Source organism: Phyllostomus discolor, chromosome 1 (genome assembly GCF_004126475.2).
Source record: "Phyllostomus discolor isolate MPI-MPIP mPhyDis1 chromosome 1, mPhyDis1.pri.v3, whole genome shotgun sequence".
NCBI classification, from domain to species: Eukaryota; Metazoa; Chordata; class Mammalia; order Chiroptera; family Phyllostomidae; genus Phyllostomus; species Phyllostomus discolor.
In genome coordinates, this window is record NC_040903.2 from 29446697 (window position 1) to 29464807 (window position 18111).

Here is an 18111-nt window from a genome sequence, read left to right on the forward strand (position 1 = left end):
TCAACTGAGGAGCTTAAGGCCAAATCCAATGACCCGCAGATTTAAAACAGTTAATGCCACTGACTGTCTTCAGGTTCAGAGGAAGCACAAACAAACAAGGGGCTTTGCCTCTGCTGTGTCATGAATGCGAAGAATCACCAGGGTGAAAACTTTTCCTATTAAAAATGCCCTTTTTAAATAGCTGACCTTTACACTCGTGAAGCTTTAAAAACAAAAACAAAAATCCTCACCCAAACCAAATAAACGAAAAGCCTTCTCCTAATTTTAAGGCACTTGAGGCAAAAACACTGCAATCCCGGACCGGTTCCAGGGCGGCTCCTGCTGCTGAGTGTGGCACGAAATCACGCCTTTGAAAGGTGAGCAAACACTGCTGTCCGGGGCGGGAAGATAAACACGCTGGCTCGCTTCAGAAAGGCAAACGACCAGGAGGCTACGCCAATGCCCGTGGTTGTCAGGATGTGACAATGGCGTGGCTCTGGTCTCCAGGCCCCTGAATGGAACCCCTGTCCTCCCGCATGACCCCCAAACAGCCTGTCACCTACTGCAATGGGCCTCGTCGCTCCAGTCGTCGCAGTCGTTGTAGCCGTTACACTGCAGTTTCCTGGGGACGCAGATGCCACTGCCACACAGAAAGCTGTCGCCCCCTCCGCAGAGCACTGAAAGAAGGGCGGAAAAAACAACGTCAGAATGAGGGTTTGTTCGGGTGTTCGCTTTAAAATTAGCAGACACGAAGGAACAGGAAGAAAACCTTCCCTTGCTTTTCAACAGATTTGTTTCTAAATTCCCTCAGTTTCATTGTCACCAATTTTCCCTTGGCCCTCTATAAACTTAATTGTGAAATTGCTTCGGAAAAACACAAAGCATGATCTCCTGAGAAAAGCCAAAGCAAACGTTGCAGAAAGCGCAAAGAGAGCCGCCATCCCGGCTCCGGCCACAAGGGGGCAGCGCGTCCATTGTTCGCCTTCTGGGTGGAAAATACCAACAGAAGCGGTTTTCTTAATGACTGGGAAATATTTCAAAGTGAGTGCTATTTACCGAAGAAATGTTTTTTAAAAACCTTTAAAAATAAGCCACATACATGGGATCATTAAAAAAACCTCACCTTCTACACACTACTCAGTGTTGTACAGAGAAAGTCACAGTTAACTGAAATGTACTCTGCACAAGCACAGACTTTATGCCCCTGCATTTAGAACGTATGTCTTCGCCTTAATGAAAATGCCAGCTAAAAATGTCAAAGTCTACTTTTTTGCACAAAGAATGTAACATAGCATTGCAAATAATATTTTCATGCTTTTCCTGAATAGCAGGCATTTTGGTATTACTTGCTTTTATGGTGTTCATTTTCTTCCCAAAATTCAGCAGATAATTGTTTCAAAATTACTATAGGCAATAAATATAAGATAAAAAGCTGGAAACTTTTTAAAAGATTTTTTAAAATTTATTTATTTTTAGAGAGGGAAGGGAGGGAGAAAGAGAGAAAGAGAAACATCAATGTGCAGTTGCTGGGGGCCAGGGCCTGCAACCTAGGCATGTGCCCTGGCTGGGAATCAAACCTGTGACACTTTGGATCGCAGCCCATGCTCAATCCACTGAGCTACGTCAGCCAGAGTGCTAGAAGCTTTTTTAAATAAAAGAATAAATCTGTTTCACAAAATGAGTGTTAAAATACACTTCAATATTTGGTAATGTGTACCAAATGCTTTTTAAATGTGCATAACCTTTGATTCAGCAAATTTACTTCTTAGACTTTATAAAAAGAAAGTTATTATGAATAAGTGTAAGTTTTTATTTTTCAGGATATTCATACCATCAAGGTTTATAATGAGGAAACTGTGCAGTACCAGGGACTGGTGAGATAGGTTTTGGTACCTCCCTGAGAAGGAATAGCATTACAGCTATGGAAAAGTGCATTGTAGAAAATTCTTAATGTCATGGAATGAAGTGCAAGATAGTTAAAGTAGAAAAATACCATATGGTTCCAAAAAGCATAATATAAATTGTCCTAGAAAGAAGTATATCAAAGGTTCCTGTGATTATCCCTAGTATTAGCATTAAAAGTAAGTTTTATCTTCTTCATTGTATTCTACAAATTCTTTATATTTTACGAATGTTCTTACAATGACCGTGTCTTACTTTATGAATCAGAAAATTTTTAAAAAACACTGTTTTCATGAGTTCCCAATTCAGAGTAACAGTATATAAACACAACCCTCACAAGTTTATCTTTGTCCCCTCCCTCTCCTCGATCAGATGAACCTTGCTGCCTAATAAAGGGAACCAGGAAATGTACAACATTTTGACTCAGAAACTGAAAGAAATGCAGACCGAATGCTCCAGGCTGCGAGGCCCATGTCCGTGGCGTCTCCCATGCTCCTGGGCCCCACAGACAGCCTGGCCCCCAAGAGGTTCTTCATTAACACTCTAAGGGAACAAGTCACTTCAGCCTCCAGGGAACACAATGCATTGCCACAAGGCAAAGAAAAAATACATTCATGGGTTATTTTCCAAAGCTATCAAAGGAATCGGAGGCCAACTTGTAGGCCATTAAGTCCTAGTTGATTTGGTGAGTTTCTTACGATGCTGTCACGTGCAACCTTCACAAAATCAACAAGGAAAGTCTGGTTTTCCAGTACACCCCACAACTTCCATACCAGTACACATTACAGCAAGGGACTTCACCTGCCAAGATAGGCAACAGGTGTATATCTTGTACATTCTTACAGGACGCGGCTCAGGCCCGCACTCCCATAGCGACAGACACAGACTGCTAGAGCATGCAGAGGAAACCACACACAGAATAAGAAACACGAAGATTGTACGAACCAGAGCCGGTCTCTGCAACACCCCCTCTCCACGGTTAAGAGCAAACTTCAAGGAGTAAGTGCTCGCCCGTCCGAGAGGGAGACTGTTTCTGCATCACACTGGCAGATGCCTGAGTCCCCCCACCCTCATCTCCCACCTGAGGGTCGTGGCGATTCCTCGGATGTGTAGCTGAAAGCTCAACGTCAAGTGTCTCCTAACATCTAGGCTTCAGCTTTGAGACCCTGTATATTTTACCCCAGTAAAGCCATTTCTTGCGCTATGGTTATATCCAATCTGGATCAAATTTAAAACATAGCACTGCTCACACTGTTTTGATTACTGCGATCCCGTGTCTCGGCTGCTCCGGCAGAAACGGACTTCTGTCTGTGTGGCTCCTCAGACGGAGGGGTGGCGGCCCGTGGTTGCAGGGCATCGTCAGCTGTTTCCTTATTCTTTCTTTAGAAGTTCATCGTTTCATTAATCAGCATTACTTTTGTAAAGTTAGAATAACTTCCGTATATTCTCTGTTTGATTTTTCCTTCACCCATGATCAAAGTTTCCACTTTTATTTGTATAAAAGTGTTCAAACACATCTTATTTGGAATTTCCAAATGGGCCCATAAAGTAGAGAGGTAGACATTCTATCACACCTTCCTTGGGGGAAGTGGTAGCTTGCAAATAGAGCTGTTAGAGTGCCCTGTGGTTAAGACAGCAATTGCCCAAAGCCATGAGCCAGGGGAAGGTGGAGCCCCCCGGATCCCTGAGGCTGGTGCTCCAGGACAACCCGCTGCCAGCCCCAGCCCATGTTCCTAACACAGAGGCAGCCGCGCAGCTGCCCGATATGTGGTCGGTCCAAGGGCTCGAGGGTCAGTAAAAGTCCAAGCTTGCTTTTATTTTTGCTTCTAAACAAAAGACAAACGCCTGTCCTTTGGGTGAACTGGACCAGATGAAATGACATTCCATGTCAGCTCCAGGTTTTATGAGGAATATCCTGAGAGAGCTCTTAAAAAGTTTCAGTAGAGATTTTTCAACCATAAACTTGACTGTTTTGTAGCAATCACCTTCTAACAACCTTCATTTAGGCTTAGTCCTTCTGGCGACAACGAGATTCCCTGAGACAAAGTCATGCTGCACAATCTTGGGGCCATTTCCGCTAACATCACTATAATGCGAAGAGGTATATATTGGGCTTTAAATACACAGCAGATTGACCCATGGAAGATGCATTCTTTAACTGAACAAATACTTACCACTGACCATGCGCTAAGCATTATTCTAGCACCTGGAAATAGAACAGTAAAGAAAACAAAAATAATTCCATGCCGTCATGTAGCACCTACTCTACAAATCATCATCTGATAAAGATACTTTTACCAGCCAAAGACACTTCATCACCAAAGCTGACTGCCATTTACACATGTGACAATTAACCAACATTCATGCAAAGAAAACAGCATAGAAAGGCGCACTACTGAAGACACTAGCTTATACACCCAGACAATGAGGGCAATTCCCCATCACTTGGACTTCACAGTTCCATGGATTGGGAAGGATACACCCCATGAGGATGACCCTCTCTTTCCATGCTCCTTCTCTGATAATGCACTGCCAAAAGCATGGCTGGAAACGGCCTTCGGGTTTTCCGCAGCTGCTTCCAGCCCTCTCAGTTCTCTCTGCCTGTGTACTATAGGCAACATTTATATTGGCAAATGTTCTCGTTATTCTGATTGTTACCTTTTGGAGTCTTTTTCAGAAATTACTCACTAATCTCTGACTGTCTAGTGTCTTCATTCACCCTCCTGTCTCTGAGCCCTTGTTTAAAGTCTGAAGTTCAGGTTCAATGTGACCTCAAGAGAAAACCAGCCTGGCACAAAGCATCATCACCGGAGCCTGCACTAAGAGCTTGTAGATCCTTCATTGAACACGATGCTTGAAATGAAGTTACTGCGAACCACATCGCTCTTACCCTCTACAAGAATTCCTCTTGAGGACAGCACTGTACCTGGGCATATCGGGGTAGTAAAAATCACTGGGGTGAAAAATAAGAGGTGACGGAGCAGAGCAAAAACCCAAAGTTATGTTCAAGCAAGCAAACGTGGTCCTTCCCCTGCCTTCTAAGTCATTGAAACTGGAAGGCCCTTCATTCTGGTACACATAAGCGTGTTTGGGGTAGGCACGCCGAGGGGTATGAGAAAGTTCTGCGTGTACAGAGAGTGGGAGTCCCCAAGGGGGGAGGGAGAGACAGAGAGAGGAGGCAGGGCGCTGGGCACCAGCAGGGGGGAAACATAAATAAAACAGTTGGCTGAGCCTCCTTGAGGAGCAGAATCCAGAGCAGGCCCTTTGGAAAACAGAAATACCTAGGGGGATATTTCAAGTTGTTTCCTGAGGGATGGGAGGGGCACTCCCTCCCTCCACCTGCCATATGGAACCAGAAAAGCTCACATTGCTCTCTAATTTCTCCCCTCATTTACTTGGCCAATTTTGCATTTTTCTAAGAGCTTGGGGTATGTTACTGAATACAGAATAGATGCTTTGCTTTGTGGAGGTTATACTCCTGGGAGACAATACCAATGAGCATAATAAATAAGAAAATTATGGCACATTGGGTCAGAGGGCAATGAAGGAAAAAAATACACCAGATTGAGAAAGATAGGAGATGTGGGGTGGGGTAGACAGGGCTAAAAATCAATCAGAATGCCAGAGCAGGCCTCCTTGAAACTTGAATTTGAGCAACACCTTCAACAACGTGAGGGATTTAACCCAATCTCAGGGGTAGATTGCAGCAGAGATGCCAGTACGAAGTCCCTCAGGCAGGAGCAGGCCTGGCGGGTGTCAGGAACAGCAAGGGGGCTTGTGGTGAAAGCAGCGGGGCGAGGGAGAGGGTGGGAGGAGATGAGATGGAGCAGAAGGGCCCGACCACACAGAGTTTTGAAAGGACTTTACAGGTTAGACAAAACGAGGAAACTTCCTGCCAAGTTTGAGCAAAGAGTGGCATGATCTGACTTACGTTTTCAAGGACTTTCTGCCCGTTGTGTTGAAAATGCTGCAGAGGGGCAAGGGCAACAGGAGGAGCAACAGGCAGCTGTGTGTGTGTGGGGGGGGGGGTCCCCACCCACTGCCTACAGGCTGTATACGGCCCAACACAAAATCGTAATTTACTTAAAACCTTTTTTCTTTACTCATCAGTTTTCTTTAGTGTTTGTGTATTTGATGTGTGGCCCAAGACAACCCTTCTTCTTCCAGTATGGCCTGGAGATGCCCAAAGGTTGGACGCCCCTGCCTGAGAGGTCATCCAGAAAGAGAGATGGCAGCATGGAGGGGCAGGGGGAGCGCTGAGACGCGACTGGATGCGGCGTGTGCACAGCATGCAGGGAGAGCCGGGAGGCTTTCCTGGCCCATCAGATGGCAGTTGTGAGGGGCAGACAAGAGCCAATGATGACTTCACGTGTCCAGCCAGTCAGAAGACGGGCACTGCCGTCCACTGAGATGGGGAAGGCCACAGGAGGAGCGAGACTGGGGGAAAAATCAGGAGTTACAGCGTGGACATGTTGAGTCTGACCCATCCGGTAGACACCCAAGTGGAGATGCTAAGTAGACAACTGGATGCATAAGTTCAAGGTCCAAGAAAGAGGACAGGAGGACAAAGGTACGTGAATGTGTGAGTCACTGGCCAATCGATTTGAAGGCAGTGTACCTGGATGAATCCTTGAGGAAACGGTTCATGGAAACAGTGAGAGATGGTGAAGAGAAGGTGAAGGAGGGATGAGCCACAAAACCCCACATTTCATAGCCATGGAGAAAAGGAGAGGCCAGCAAAGAGGCTGACAAGGAGTGGCCAGTGTGACAATGAGCAGGAAAATAAGCAGGTGACCGTGGTGTCCTGGAGGCCAAGTGAGGGAAAGTGTGTCAAAGAGGAGAAAAGGATCAATTGTGCCAAACACTGCTGACAGTCAAGTAAGATGAACCAGAGGAGGGGCAACTGGGTTTGGCAGCATGGAGGTCAGGGGGGCCCTGATGAGAGCAGTTTCAGTAGAGTGGTGAGAACCAAAGTCAGACTGCAGGACGTTTAGGTGAAAATGAGAGGAAGAGGCTCAGAAGGGAAGGCAACTCTTGGGCTGCAGAAGAGAATGAGTCATGGGGGTGGTACATTACAAGGGAAATGGGGTAACGAAGAAAGCGTTTTTAGTACTCTTGCATAAGTGCATTCTTTGTGAGGAGCATAGCGTGGTACTAATTCTCCCTATGAGTTGGATCAGGTTAAATAAACTACCACTACCCTTGAAGATTCAGGATGGAAGATTATTGATGACAGGAAAATAGTTACGCTAGAAAATGAAACCAATTCTTATATCTGTCTGACCACTAATCCTATTATTAAATGTAGGATAGGTAACTTCTTCAGAAGTGTCTGTCTCCTAGGGTGAAAAGTTCTTAATCTCTTCTTCATCTCCTCCAACATCCACTAGACATCTGTTAAACAAGGGCATCGTGCTAGTCACTTCTAATAGTATCAATGTTCAAAACCATTAGAAATGCAGGCTGCTAAAAAAAAAAAGAAGAAACCCGTTTCTTTATGGTTCACATGATTATATCAGCACACGATATTTATTTGTTTGCTTCTCGTCTCTCCCTTCTAGAATGTAAGCCCCTTCAGAGGAGTCATCTTATCAGTTTTTCCCACTGCTCTTTCCCAAATCTGGAATAGAATTGAGTGTTTGTTGAATGAATGCATGACCTGAGAACACAAGGTGCCTGGCAGGACAGCATAATCATCCCTACTTCTTGGTCTTATGTGTTCAAAGCCAACAAATATCTTACAATTTTATTTTTCAGTTGCTAGGGGAGTGAACGGCTGGTGAAATGTTAAAACCCATGTGTTATGGTATAATGCTTACACCTGCACACACATCTGGCTTCTGGGCATTTGCCCCAATGTTAGGACAATAAGAATAAAAGACCCTACTACCTAAAACAGTCTTCCCCGCTGGTCTGTGCAGCGTGTCTAATGTCCCCCACCTCCTACACCCTCACTACCGGTTCCTTGGGCTAAAGTGGTAGTTTTCAGAAGAGCTCTAAGATACCACGAAACAGACTTTGGGGCGCATCATGGGCTAAAGGGGTGCCTTCAGTCTCCCTACTCCAATCCGGGGCTCTACTGTTGTCTGTGTTATACATTTCAGTCCATGTAAAATTTTCCTTATAAATGAGTTTTTGCACCCAAAACAACTTAGAAGACCCTTTTGCCCTCTGGATTTTAAGTGTTCCGTTCAACTCTGAGATGGCTTGCATTTTAATTCATTTTTCTCACTATGAATATTTAGTTCTGAATTTAATTATAAGCTCTTGAACTTCTCATTATATTTAGACTTGAAAGAATGGGACACAGAAAAAGCAACCTGCGAGGTGAGGCGGAGAGGAGGGAGGAGTTCGGGGAAGGGATAAACCGTGAGAAGTGAGACCAGGAGCAGCCACAAACGAGCCCAGAATGGCTTCGAGGTGTCGTGGGCATGGATCTGACTGTGTCACACTGCTGTGCAAGAAATGCCACACCATTTTATCTTGCTAACTCCATTCTCGCGTCTCCACTCAAAACGTGGTGGGAAACATTAGTCAGGCACGTTTTGCAGGGGCCCCTCCTTCCTTCGGGTGGTGCAAGGATTCAAGGGGTGAACAGAGGAAGGTCTTTGGCTTCCAGTTCCTCAGAGAACTGCTGAGGGGCCATGGTTCTACGCCCTAAGGGTTTACACCAGAGAGACTGCTCCATTAGCTGTGCCACTGCAGGGTGCAGGGCCATGGTCCCTGACGTCAGCTTTCCTGGCTGCCCCGCACCATGTGCCCTGAGATCTTGCCTTCCCCCCATGCAAGTGAGCACTGGTCCCTGCTAGTAACTCAGTCCCCTTCCAACCTTCAGGGGATCCCCCTGCATCCTCTGCTTCTACCTACCCCTCCACACACTTCCCCCACCCGCCTCGCTCTGGGCAATCCCACGGGAGTTAAGCTCAGTCCTTCTCTCCTCAGCGCCCACCTTCCTCTTCTGAGAATGCACAGATGCTACCACTCACCCCTGTGCTCTTAGTAGGTGATTCTATTACATGGATCCTTCGTTCATTACTGAAGAAGCAAAAGACACCCTTAGCACCTTTTAGCACTGAACACGTTTTTGTTCTAAAACAGTGTACAGTAGGTGGTCCAGTAAACACCTGTTGAATGAAGGCACATACAGAGCTCTTAGCTTACCATCCTAACAATAGAAGTGCCACCTGTGGTGACCACCTTGCTGCAAGGACAAGGTCAAAGCAGTCCCTATGCTACAATCCAACCCTTCAGTTCAAACTCCCTCAATGCCTATTGTGTAACATGTTTCAGTGAGTGAGAAACCATCTCTGTCAAGCCAACATTCAAAGAAAGCCCAAAGCGGCTCCCCCAATTAACTGTCCTCAGGCTGTGTTACTCTTTGACTCATTTTTCCCCCCTGAAATACAGCTATGCTGTGATTCAAGGGTAACTTTGCCATCTGGCCTTCAGCTTAAATTCCGAAAAATAAGAGCTAAGTATACATATTGCATGTCAGACACCATGATGGAAGATCTATCATTCTATAGAAAAATCAGTTGTTGGGAAATTTTCTAAAAATCACTAGCAAGAAACGAAAATTGATCTATGACTGGTGGCGCCCTGATAGGAGAGAGAGTGTAGAGAGGGTTTAAAAGCAGCTCCATGTCACTGTGCAGCATGTCCAGTGAAATCACAGCATAAAACAGAATCAGACAAAACCTTGCCCGCTAGCTTGTAAATCTGTGAAACAGAGTAGAAAGTAGAGAAAGCAGAGAAAAAAATAGGCAGGAAGTCAAGTTTTATGACCAGAGACTGCCAGAAATATTGCCAAATAGAAGTCTAAAGAAACTTAAAAAAAAAAAAGAATCTTTATTCATGCAACATTTCAGAGAGAGAGACAGAGAGAGATGGATGCACCAAGGCCAGAGGCAAGGAGGAAAGGGAGAGAGGAAGGGAGAGAAAACTTCCAAACAGGGACTCAGTAATTAAAAACATATACTAGTTTACTATTTAGTGTCTAGAAGTCCCAAACAAGATGGTGCAGTAATTTTGTCAAGAATCACTGGAAAATAAGATGTACACCAGGACTCTGTTATTTATCATTTCTTGCAAATAAGAACAACAACATAATTTCAACATTCAGAAGAACACAGACTATTTAGAAGTTGCATGTTTATACTCTACCCTCTTGAAAGGCAGGCAAAGGTTTCTGAATTCAGAGATAATTACTCAAACATTTGGGTTTGTTTTTGTTTTTTTTTTGAGGTGTGCTACTTTCTGAATTTGCTTTAGGAAATAAACACTTTATCTTCTGAACAAATAATTATCACTTAATGGCACTTTAAACTATTCTGAGATTTTCCCCACACATAAGGCTGTCTCAAATGATATTTTATAATTACTCACTATGAATCATAAAATGATAATGATGAAACAATAATGTAAACTACCTTTGATGAATTTCAAACAAACATAGGATGTTTCCTACGAAAGAGTTAGCTGTGCATACAAATCTAACATAAATACAGGAAATACATAGGATTTGGGAAAAAAAATAGTCTCTTGCATGCATGTGGTCATACCTGAAATGTTATGCATATTAACATGTTTCCAGACCTTTCTTTGTTAAGCCTGTAACTTAGTTACAACATCTATGGAAAGGCTTAGGAGAAAGATGAACAAAGAAAAACAATCAGTTTTAAGAGCTCTCTGTTATCCTCCCTATTTGTTAGGTGACGCAAACTGGGTTTCATTTTACAAGTTCCTAGTTTGTGAATTTCACTTGCAACTCAAAACAAATTTATTCATTTTTCTTTTTTAAAACAAATTGATTTTTAATCTTGGTTTCTTTTATTTAAGTCCATCTATGTATTGACAATTTAAATGCTGGAATAAATTGTTTATGACTTTGCAATATTATGTGGCTTAAGACCCAGGAATAGGATAAACATATTTAGAATTTACCATGCAAAGAACTTTGAAAAATATCTTTCAAGAACAGATTACAGTTCTACCCGAATGTCTAAAAATTCACTTTCAATCCCATGAAGTCTGTATTATAGATCATTTTCTTACCTACGCTCTGTTGTTAATTACTATAACAGAGTATTCCAAAGCATTATCCTTCTTAAAAATCCACTGATCTTTGGGATCCTGTAGCGCCTCACCTGTCTGTCTTTCAGATCAGTTAGCCAGTAGCTGGATTCAAAGGTTATGAAGCCGGGGTTAGAGCTCTGTCCAAAACCCACTCTAGTCTTCATCCTCTTAGCGGATGGCAACAACCCCCCCTTGCAGTGTATGCAGCCCATGGGAAAGCACGGATTCCATCGCTTGGGTCAAGGTAAGGTTGGGAAAAACTGGGTAGCTCTGGCTATCAGACACTTGAAGCTTAAACCACCCCCAAATATTCAGGTAACTTGAATTCTAAAGGTTATTATAACTTTAAAATGTTAATAGTGAGGAAATTAGGTTATAAACATTCATCCTAATATCCTTACTGATACTGACTAGCTGGGAGAATTATATGTTATATATAAATATACAATATAATACATACAAATATATGTAATATATTTATTATCTATTTTAATAATGCACATTATAAGTGTATTATCATTAATTGTTAAATAAATATATAATACAATTATGATACTGTTATTAAAGAAACAAACATAATAAATATATTATGTTCCTTTTCTGTGCTGCTTTGGAAAACTATTTAATCGTTTGGAGCTTCAGTTTCCTTCTCTGAATGCCACCTGCTGGGGAGTGTCTCTGAGTGCGTTACCCAGTACTGGACATCAAGTGTCTGGCCCTGAATCAGGTGAAGCCCCGAGTGTTCTGTTTGTAAAGGCTGGGAAGTGGATCACCACTTCTGAAGAAGATGCCCATCACAAAGTGTCCAAAAATTCCATGAGTTTAAAGGGTTAACCTGTAAATAACTAGAGAGTCCACCTTGGGGCTACAGCAGACCCGCAAGGTGGGGCAATGGGATTCTTTTTAACAACTAAGAAAACTGGAAAAACAACAGGGATCTGAAGAGATGACTCACACAGAAACCAATACAACAACACCTAGGGGTGGAATGCCTAACTTTTCTTTGGCTCAGACAGAAAAGGAAGTCGTCAATTGCTCCAGGAAAGCTGGCTTTTACTGTTAAAGCATTTGCTCTGTTAAATGATTTACATACTGGCAGAACACAGAGGTGCTCTCTGAATCCTCTCCCATGCCTCCTCCACTTTCTACCACTGCATGCCTTTCACGGTGCAGCTACATAAAATCTCTCCTAGGGGCCCTAGTTACCAGGATTGTGTATAACAAAGCCACACAGACTAAACCTAACATTGAAAGAAAGTCAGCTTTGCCTAAAACTAAATATAAGCACAATTTAATTAGCTTGCATTCCAGAGTCACAGCTGCCAACTTGTCGAGACTAGAAGATTGGGTACACAGCACCCAAGGGCTCAGAGAAAAGGGAAAAACCACTAGTTTTTTTCCCCAAAGTCTTCACAGAATTCAGTGATCCTTTGTACCAATAAACAGGAATAATATCCCCTCTGAACAAGACAAAGGAATCCAATCACAGGGACAGAATGAGCTAGGGCAGGAAGAGGGGAAGTTTCAGGAGGGACTAGAAATGTATAGAAAATAATCTAGCATTGAGATCAGCCCTGAGTCAAGTAGGGAATGACGGATTTGATCTATAAGAGGAGGAAAGGCATTGCGGCAGATAATAGGAAGTCAAAAACTATGTTCCATCACTGTAAACGCTCTTAACTGCAATTTGAGCAGTGACGGAGTCTTGTCTGAAATACTCCACCAATCAACCTAATGCACTTAAATTAATCAGGGGACACTCTATGACCCGAAGGTCCCTCGTCTCCCACTTGCCAGAAGGGTAGGGAACATGCAGTTCCAAGCAGGGTCACAAGGTGGCAGCCACGCTCAGCCCCCGTGAAGAACGGACTGGCCTGAGGTTGTCGAGACACAGGAGTTACAGTGGCATGCTATCTTTTTTTCTAAAGAGCATCCTTTGCCAGTTTCTATTACTGAGGAAATTCAAAATCCCACTTGTGCCAATTATTACTACAGAAAACTGAAAAGTTTTTCACAATCGGAGCCTACTCGTATCTTCGGCACATTTTTGTTTCTATTGGTTTTCTTCCTTACGTGTTTATTGGAGCTCCTCTGGTTGCAAGTATTTTCTCCCTGGCCATCCTTTATTTGCTTTTTAATTCATTGTCCCTTTAGCTATACAAAAGCTTTACCTACAGGTGAAGTAGGTAAAGTCTTTCCGGCTTATGTCTTTATAAATCGTATCTGCATGTGTGTTAGTACAGAAGCTCTATGAGGGCAGTGAGTTTCGTTTGTTATTTCCTACTGTAGCCACTGGACCCCGAGGGGTGACGCCCATGGAGCATGGGCTAAATAAACTTCGCATTCAACCCAGAGCCTTTCTGGAACAGATGGAAAATACTAAGACCGCAATTAAAAGACACATTCTGGGAAAAATACACTAAAAATAGGTCAAAGGTTTAGGAAAATATGATGAGTTTCTTGACACTCAAAACTGATTTTGATCCAGGTATAGGAGACCTCTCGAGATGCTTTTGAGATTTGAGTTGCAGAGAAATGCCAAAGGGAAGAAATGTGGTGACCATTGCCAAGCCTGTACCTTTCTTAACACCAACCACCAGGGGGATCCATCTTAAACCAAACCACGGAGCCCACGCGATATATCTGTGCTTGTGGTAAGTATCCAGGTGTGTGACAGTATTTGAAAACAATTGTATTTTATGAGTTTTCAGTATTTCTGTTAAAATGAAATCACATTTCTTTTAACAATCATTTTGCATTTTAAATACAGGCACAAAAATATGAATCCTCACAGACCAATGCATCAACATTCCATCCTCATAACAACCAATAATTTCAGAAATACAATTTTTACTCAGCCAATTTATTTCAAGTGGCTTTTTCTACGTTTTTAGAGCTGTAATTTACACCTATAGTGAGTTTTGTGAAATCGAAATGGATTTTTCAGCAGGTGATCTCATTAGAGGGTAATCTCACTGCAAATGCCTGTTAGCACGCCTCGCCATGGCCCCCACATGGAAATGAAGCTGCATGGCTGAGAAAAGCTCTTCTGAATTGTTAGCATCGTAAGCTCGAGGTGTCTCTGCTCTGAGAGCTCTGAAGACAACCGCCTATTTTTCTCGGCCATTCTCCGCCTAAGAAAATTTTGTCACAGGCATTCCAGGGCCATTTACAAGTACAGACAGAAAAGGAGGCCAAATAGTTTACAACATTTGGCTTGATTCTAAGGGCTCCTGGGAGGTCTCCCGGCCTAAAATATTTCCCAGCTGAAATTCCTCCATTTGGTTTTACTCATTTAACTTCAGCCAAAAGTCCTCGATTAAAAAGGCAGTGCCTGGGGACGCCTCACTTATTCAACCAAGAATCCCAGAGGCTGTCTGCAGAGGGCGCACTGTCGGATATGGCAGAAATCACAGGCCTCACAGAAATAACGAGACAAAGCCACTGTTGGTGATTAATACCTCCAGAGACAGCACTTTATAGATTTATCTTTTTTATCAGTATGAAAAATTAGTAGGAAAAGGTTGGAAGGGGTGGAATCTAGGAATGGCGCCCTCAGCAAGGACTCCTTTGGGCAAAGACCCTTGAGAACCAAAGGTCAACATGAGATCAGTAGGGGCCAAGGAAGGGGGCAAAAATATAAATTTTTTTCCTTTAAAAATATGTTATTACTTATAAAACATAATAGCCATTAACAATGATATATGAGAAACCACATAAACTTACAAATTGCACAAATATAATATTTTGTGTCATAATTTAATGTGCTGTAGTCAATAACAATACATTATTAATGTGGTTTTCTGGCTCACTTTGCTGCAAATTCCTATGTTCATGCATCAGAATGTATAGTTTTGGCAACATTATTTTTAATCCGTGTAACTGAAAATGGCATCAGTAGCTCAACAAAAACGCAGGATTGCAAACAACTGGTTTTAGCTTTTCATTTGGGTGAGGATCTTTTGTCAGATGCAACTGTTAATGTTGCTGTTAAGACTATTTTATAGGCTGTGACAAATTGGAATAGATTTTTGATAAGTTATTCCAAAATAAATATTTTAATGTCTAGAGCTGATGAGTCTCAGGGGGCAATTTTAATAAAAGGATTTAGCTCTTCCTATAAATCAGTTTAGGGTTAAGTCTGAATTTAATTTTAAATATAAATTCATACAATGACATTTCAGTATTTCTTCTATTTCCTGTTAATTATGGAGATCATACAAAAAAAATGGAAGTGGCTTCAAATTTTGTATATAATTTAAAATGCCTGTTTATACATGCTATGGCTGTATTGCCAATTTAAAGGATAATTTTCACTTTATATTATCTTCCTCATTAACAAGAGTTTCATCTGACGCTCACATGAAAAGAGCACTATTTTCCATGAACAATGGTTAAATGTAATTTCTATCTCTAAGCCTGTGAGTTTTCACTTTTCAATGTTTCGGCATTCAAAACCAGGTAGTCCTCAAGCCCACTGCTCAGCACCCACACGGCCACCACTGTGCCAGCTGGCACAGGGCCACACGTCCATACGCTGCCGCCTAGCGCATCTCCACCGCTCACACACACGCCCCATTGTCCTATCAAACCTCACTTACGAAACACAAGTACACAGATGAAGTAATTAAGAATTTCAGGACAGTGACAGCAGAGCACCAAACCAAGCCTGGAACCCCTCTGAGTACTGGGTGCCATGCCACTCACAGGTCAGCTGACCCTGGAGCCAGCCCTGCCCTAAGCCTTCCGAAGGAAAAAGAGAGGCAAGAAGGACGAGGTGGGGGTGAAAACCCATGACAAGTGCTTTTCAGATGTTACAATGGCAGGGGTCCCAGCATCTGATGGTTCCTCAAAATCTACCCCCTGGGTCATTGTATCCATCTTCTAAACACATCTCTTCTGCCACGTCCAGCACATTCTATCCTACTGGAGCCACTATCTAGATGTGGGAACCTCTGCTGTAATACAGCAGGGACTGATGCTGTTCATCCTATGCACGCTCCAGCTCCTTGGAGTAACAGAGCTTACGGTGCATCCATGGTCACCCAGCTAAAGAGCACACCCCAGCCCTTCTGCGGCTAGGGGTGGCTGTGTCACTGCATTGTCCACAACATGAAAGAAGCAGATTTGTCTTCTCCTACTTTGCCTGCTTGAAAGGGACTTGTTACTATATTGCTTCCTCTCTCTGCCCTCCCACAGGCTGGAGCCCAGGGAGAGGACTCCACCAGCTTCTGTGATTCAGACAAAGACTTTGGTCTAGGGATTGGTGATGAGAAAAACCATGGATAGAACCCAAGCTGTTGGATGACCTCCTAGGGCAAGCCTGACCTGGCAAACTGGAAAATTCATTAGGACCTATTACCTGACAGAGAAATAAAATGCTACTTTCTTTAAGACACTGCATCCAGGATCTCTTCTGTTACAGTATGTTCGTTTTTCTACGACTAGTCCAAATGGTTTGAACCTGGGTGGCTTCATTCCCATTGTCCATCTGTCCATAAGGAAGTCCTCAGAATGAAGTCACAGCTCTGGAATGACAGTTAGGAGCCAGGAAGAAGGTGGGTCCATCGCATGCCTCAGGGAGGACTCCAGACATACCTTCTTCCCACAGACCCATTCACTGGCACACATCCGCTGTGAGTCTCACGGGCCGTGGGCATCCACCCCGGCCTGGAGATGTGACTGCAACATGGCTTCAGGGAGAAATACATTTCATGTTGAAAATAACTAGTTTGCAAATATATGTTTGAAATACAGCGCATTCGTTGGCTGAAGGCTGCCTGTAATCCTATAGCAAATATAGACAATACATGTAAACTGTTAGGCACAGTATCTGACTCCAAGTGAGCTTTTGCCCAATTCAATGTCCTTGTTATTAACGACATTACGAAACAGACAAAGAAGGAATTTACTTTGAGGAAGTACACTGCCTTGGACATGTGATATCAGTAGACAATAACCCGCCTTCCCCTGACACCCACACACAGTGGAGGGATAAATTAAATGTCCCTAAATCTCTCAGCTCCACAAGTAGTTACAACACATTTTTCTGCAAATAAATTGCATAAATCATTACCTCAAAAAATGTGTGATATGTGAAAATATTCAGCAAAGCAGACAGAAGTGATGAGTTAGGATATAGACGTGGAAGGAAATGCCTGTTCATCAGAAAGAAGAAATCAAGAACGAGGTAGGAGGGAGAAACATAACTGGAAGGGTCGCCAAATCCACTCCCCCACCCCCGCAAAAGCCTGGTATTAGGTCAAATAAGTTCACCTTGCGCAAGACTAGCCTTACAACTGATAATACACAATGGTTTTTTTTAAAACTGTGAAAGAAAATACACTGCTACATTGAAGATAATAAAAAGAATAAAAGAGGAAAACAACAAAACTTTCTTTAAAGCCATAGGGAATAAAAAGGGATTATGGAAAATCTTGAAACTTAATTAGGTGTGGAGAAAATCTGGTACTAGGGGAAACCAAGAAGTCAGACTTCTTTTAAATTAGTTATTTATCTCTAGAGCACTGTTTTTGGAGAATGAACAATGAATAAGACAATAACAAAAAAAAGGGAGACAAACTCAGTGAAAATCTGGGGGGAGATTTCCTAAATAACCTGGACTTGGCGATACTTCATTTGTTCAGCACTTTTAAGGAAGGAACTTCCAAATAGCAAAAAAAAGTCAAATAACTCACGTGTATCTGTTTAACATTTTTAATATATTTCATAATTTTATTAGTTTTGTGAAATCAAACACTTGTTCTCCACCTTCTTACACTGAGCGTGCTAATTTTTAACGTTTCCTTGCCATCTTTATGATGAGCAGCAAAAATCCCCCAGCGCTACGGGGAGATTCCTGGGGTGAGTGTGTGCTTACGCTAAGCTGACCGAGGTTGCTGCCTGCTCCCCGTTCTTGCTGTTTAGAATGTATCACTCCTCCCGGTTACACGCAGGCGTGCACTCACCACCTACTGGTGTAGAGAAACCTACGCCAGTAGTTCTAACCATCTCCCTTTCCAACTTGTTTGCCATTAGTTACAGAGATCTGGGAAAGTTACCCCCGCCCCCAAACAAGTTTTTAGATTTGTTTCTAAAGCGAAAGTGAGTAGGCTATGAAAGAGGAGCTTGGGAAATAATGGCACAGTGAACATC

General features: G+C 42.9%; 1 protein-coding gene across 2 annotated transcripts in view; it reads right to left on the bottom strand.

The window, feature by feature from the left end:
* Positions 1-18111, bottom strand: part of CORIN (corin, serine peptidase) — a 188166-nt gene that overhangs the window by 64868 nt on the left and 105187 nt on the right. For both annotated transcript variants that reach the window (XM_028507033.2, XM_028507034.2), the window contains exon 6: positions 543-656. In XM_028507033.2, coding sequence (XP_028362834.1) covers positions 543-656 — 114 coding nt within the window. The remainder of the gene's footprint in view (positions 1-542; positions 657-18111) is intronic.